Source organism: Triticum dicoccoides, chromosome 7A, assembly GCF_002162155.2.
Source record: "Triticum dicoccoides isolate Atlit2015 ecotype Zavitan chromosome 7A, WEW_v2.0, whole genome shotgun sequence".
Lineage (NCBI taxonomy): Eukaryota > Viridiplantae > Streptophyta > Magnoliopsida > Poales > Poaceae > Triticum > Triticum dicoccoides.
In genome coordinates, this window is record NC_041392.1 from 572479946 (window position 1) to 572485260 (window position 5315).

General features: G+C 44.0%; 1 protein-coding gene across 1 annotated transcript; it reads right to left on the bottom strand.

Moving 5' to 3' along the window:
* Positions 1 to 266: 266 nt before the first annotated feature.
* Positions 267 to 1651, bottom strand: LOC119331518 (germin-like protein 8-4). Its single transcript, XM_037604681.1, has 2 exons — positions 1505 to 1651; positions 267 to 1057 (listed from the first exon to the last, which is right to left on the bottom strand). Exons 1-2 carry the CDS (start codon positions 1623 to 1625, stop codon positions 498 to 500), a joined length of 681 nt encoding a protein of 226 aa, XP_037460578.1. The 5' UTR covers positions 1626 to 1651; the 3' UTR covers positions 267 to 497.
* Between the last annotated feature and the right edge of the window lie 3664 nt (positions 1652 to 5315).

Sequence of the window (5315 nt, forward strand, 5' to 3'; positions counted from 1 at the left end):
CTTATATCCCTGCTCTTCTATCTATGCTGCTTAATCCGTTAAAGGTCGACGTCTTAATTTTCCGGCATGCCAAATGATTTCCCGCCACGGAACAAGTTTGCATCGCTTGGTTTCAGTAAACAAATTACTTGTCAGGCAAAAGCAAGTTTCATGTGCATGTAAACTGTGTCTAGAAATAACATGCGTGCCCAATCATTGATGCTTTGTCATTAACATCATGGATCTATATATCAGCAACGAGAGAAAGGTTCCCGCAAAAAAAAAGCAACGAGAGAAAGGAGCACCTCTGTATTCCATTCATTAAACAGTGAAAACATCACCAGCACATCATGACATGATCCGACAAAAAACATATCTTGTCACGATTCAGAAAGGAAATGAAAATTCACAGCTCGCAACCATGCATGCATCATATTGCATGTCATTTATTCTACTCCATGATGGGAGTATATATCATTACATATTAACTTCTCATATGCCCAGATAAAAGAGAATATTTAGTAGTTGGTGTTCCCCCAGAACTGAGATTGGAGCCAGTGAATGAGATCCTTCTCCACCTGAAATGCCGTGGCTAAGACATCATCCGAAATCGGTGGCTTTGATCCAAACACTGCATTGGCAATAGAAATAACTCCAGGGTTTTGGCTGCTGAGCGAGGACAACGCGGCTGCTGGCTTGTCATGCGCTAGGTTCATTTGGAAGTGGATCATTGCTTTTGGGAATACGAATACATCGCCCTTCTTAACTATCTTGGAGAAGAGCCTGTTTGGGTTGGATGTGACAAATCCAAGGTAGAGTGTCCCCTCGAGCACTGTGAGGAGCTCAGTGGCACGAGGGTGTATGTGTGGCGTGTTCACACCTAACGGTCCATAGTCGATGCGAGCCAGCGAGATGCCGAGGGTGTTGAGGCCGGGGAAATTTATGACATTGATGTTGGTGACGTTAGACCTGACCTTGCTGGCCTTAGTATCCCTAGGCTGATCGAGCATGGCTGCGTTGAAGAAGTCTTCCGGGGTTGCGGCCATTGGGTCCTTGCAAGCAAATCCATTTACTCGCACTGCATGCATAGAGAAAGTAACATAAAGTTTAGAAAGTAAGAAATGTGTGTGGCTTAAACATATACTCCCCCCATTCCACAATGTAGTTCTTTCTCTATCCACGTGCTTCAACTTTGATCGTATATTTAACTATCAAGACCGATTGCGGCGGGAGCAAAAATTATATCAGTGAATTCGTATTCGAAAGAAGTTTTCAATTATATAACTTTTTCTCCCGCCGCAGTTGGTCTCGTTGATTAAATTTATGGTCAAAGTTGGACCTCGGAAAACGCGGACGCACTATATTTTGGAATGGAGGGAGTAGTAATAATAGTTTTATAACTATTATCAGCATGTAGTAACCTTCAATGTGTGATCAATGCTAGGCTATCACACCATTAACTACAACATCACTACAATTAAGAACACACATGTATATATGTGCGCACACAATACGTCATGCATACCAGGCGCCTTCATGTCGGCGATGCAGAAGTCTTGAAGAGGGCTAGGATCGTAGGCAGTGACCTGCCATGAGGCCAGGGCAAGGAGGGTAGCAAGGAAGAACAATGAGGAAGAGGAAGCCATTGTGAGTTGCTTTGCCAATTGAGGCATGGATGGGTGTGCTTAAATAGCCGAAGATTGACAGAGCTGGCGCAAGAAATGGTGTGGTGATATGCATGAAATTGCATGTGAGCAAATAGCACAAGTCATGTACGAGAGGAACTTATCAACCAATTGCAATAGTCCCCGCTGGCTGCTAGAACTTAATTGATGGTCCAACTTCTTAAGTTTCCATTAAAAAATGTAATACATATCTTCTCCGCTAAGTAATTTACATGACACGTGAGCATGTGCTTGACCGACATTACATATCTTGGACGACACAGAGTAGAAGAGCAGCTTTTTTTTCCAACCATGAAAGAAAACTGCATGTGATCATCATAGAAGAAGGAAGGAGTACAAACGAAAGAATATCAGAAGGGTGCCTTCTAGGCAAAACACGACACATGTAAATGATTCTTCTCTAATTCATATAGTTTCTTTTTTTAGAAAAGGAGGGTGTACCCCCGGCCTCTACACATGTAAATGATCCTTCTCTAATTTATATAGTTGTTTTTTTAGAAAAGGAGGATGTACCCCCGGTCTCTGCATCTGGACGATGCCTGCAGTTATATTATTAATTATTCACAAAGACCATACAAAATGATACATCAATAAGCCAAAAGCCACCATCTTGGTAACGTTGTTGCTACTCCTAACCTGTTGATGAAGGCCTGCCGAATATGTCCGGGTCTAATACCAAACAGACATCGCACTAAAGACTAACATCTAAAGCCGGGTGTGTTGAGGAACGTAGTAATTTCAAAAAAAAAAATCCTACGCACACGCAAGATCATGGTGATGCATAGCAACGAGAGGGGAGAGTGTTGTCCACGTACCCTCGTAGACCGAAAGCGGAAGCGTTAGCACAACGCGGTTGATGTAGTCGTACGTCTTCACGATCCGACTGATCAAGTACCGAACGCACGGCACCTCCGAGTTCAGCACACGTTCAGCCCGATGACGTCCCTCGAACTCCGATCCAGCCGAGTGTTGAGGGAGAGTTTCGTCAGCACGACGGTGTGGTGACGATGATGATGTTCTACCGACGTAGGGCTTCGCCTAAGCACCGCTATAGTATTATCGAGGTGGACTATGGTGGAGAGGGGCACCACACACGGTTAAAAGATCAACTGATCAATTGTTGTGTCTCTAGAGTGCCCCCCTGCCCCCCGTATATAAAGGAGCAAGGGGGGAGGGTGCGGCCTGCCAGGAGAGCGGCGCGCCAGGAGGAGTCCTACTCCCACCGGGAGTAGGACTCCCACCCTTTTTCCTAGTTGGATTAGGACTTGGGGGGGAAAGTGGAGGAGAAGAAGGAAGGGGGGGGGGCGCCGCCCCCCTCTCCTTGTCCTATTTGGACTAGGGGGAGGGGCGCGCGACCCTTGCCCTGGCCGCCTCTCCTCTCTTCCACTAAGGCCCACTATGGCCCATTAACTTCCCGGGGGGTTCCGGTAACCTCCCGGTACTCCGGTAAAATCCCGATTTCACCCAGAACACTTCCGATATCCAAACATAGGCTTCCAATATATCAATCTTTATGTCTCGACCATTTCGAGACTCCTCGTCATGTCCGTGATCACATCCGGGACTCCGAACAACCTTCAGTATATCAAAACATATAAACTCATAATATAACTGTCATCGAAACGTTAAGCGTGCGGACCCTACGGGTTCGAGAACTATGTAGACATGACCGAGACACGTCTCCGGTCAATAACCAATAGCGGAACCTGGATGCTCATATTGGCTCCCACATATTCTACGAAGATCTTTATCGGTCAGACCGCATAACAACATACGTTGCTTCCTTTGTGATCGGTATGTTACTTGCCCGAGATTCGATCGTCAGTATCTCAATACCTAGTTCAATCTCGTTACCAGCAAGTCTCTTTACTCGTTACGTAATACATCATCCCGCAACTAACTTATTAGTTGCAATGCTTGCAAGGCTTAAGTGATGTGCATTACCGAGAGGGCCCAAAGATACCTCTCCGACAATCGGAGTGACAAATCCTAATCTCGAAATACGCCAACCCAACAAGTACCTTCGGAGACACCTATAGAGCACCTTTATAATCACCCAGCTACGTTGTGATGTTTGGTAGCACACAAAGTGTTCCTCCGGTAAACGGGAGTTGCATAATCTCATAGTCATAGGAACATGTATAAGTCATGAAGAAAGCAATAGCAACATACTAAACGATCGGGTGCTAAGCTAATGAAATGGGTCAAGTCAATCACATCATTCTCCTAATGATATGATCCCGTTAATCAAATGACAACCCATGTCAATGGCTAGGAAACTTAACCATCTTTGATCAACGAGCTAGTCAAGTAGAGGCATACTAGTGACACTCTGTTTGTCTATGTATCCACACATGTATTATGTTTCCAGTTAATACAATTCTAGCATGAATAATAAATATTTATCATGATATAAGGAAATACATAGTAACTTTATTATTGCCTCTAGGGCATTTTTCCTTGAGTCTCCCACTTGCACTAGAGTCAATAATCTAGATTACACAGTAATGATTCTAACACCCATGGAGCCTTGGTGCTGATCATGTTTTGCTCGTGGAAGAGGCTTAGTCAACGGGTCTGGAACATTCAGATCCGTATATATCTTGCAAATTTCTATGTCTCCCACCTGGACTAAATTCCAGATGGAATAGAAGCGTCTTTTGATGTGTTTGGTTGTCTTGTGAAATCTGGATTCCTTCGCCAAGGCAATTGCACCAGTATTGTCACAAAAGATTTTCATTGGACCCGATGCACTAGGTATGACACCTAGATCGGATATGAACTCCTTCATCCAGACTCCTTCATTTGCTGCTTCCGAAGCAGCTATGTACTCCGCTTCACATGTAGATCCCGCCACGACGCTTTGTTTAGAACTGCACCAACTGACAGCTCCACCGTTCAATGTAAATATGTATCCGGCTTGCGATTTAGAATCGTCCAAATCAGTGCCAAAGCTTGCATCAACGTAACCGTTTACGATGAGCTCTTTGTCACCTCCATAAACGAGAAACATATCCTTAGTCCTTTTCAGGTATTTTAGGATGTTCTTGACCGCTGTCCAGTGATCCACTCCTGGATTACTTTGGTACCTCCCTGCTAGACTTATAGCAAGGCACACATCAGGTCTGGTACACAGCATTGCATACATGATAGAGCCTATGGCTGAAGCATAGGGAACATCTTTCATTTTCTCTCTATCTTCTGCAGTGGTCGGGCATTGAGTCTTACTCAACTTCACACCTTGTAACACAGGCAAGAACCCTTTCTTTGCTTGATCCATTTTGAACTTCTTCAAAACTTTGTCAAGGTATGTGCTTTGTGAAAGTCCAATTAAGTGTCTTGATCTATATCTATAGATCTTGATGCCCAATATATAAGCAGCTTCACCGAGGTCTTTCATTGAAAAACTCTTATTCAAGTATCCCTTTATGCTATCCAGAAATTCTATATTATTTCCAATCAACAATATGTCATCCACATATAATATTAGAAATGCTACAGAGCTCCCACTCACTTTCTTGTAAATACAGGCTTCTCCAAAAGTTTGTACAAAACCAAATGCTTTAATCACTATCAAAGCGTTTATTCCAACTCCGAGAGGCTTGCACCAGTCCATAAATGGATCGCTGGAGCTTGCACACTTTGTTAGCT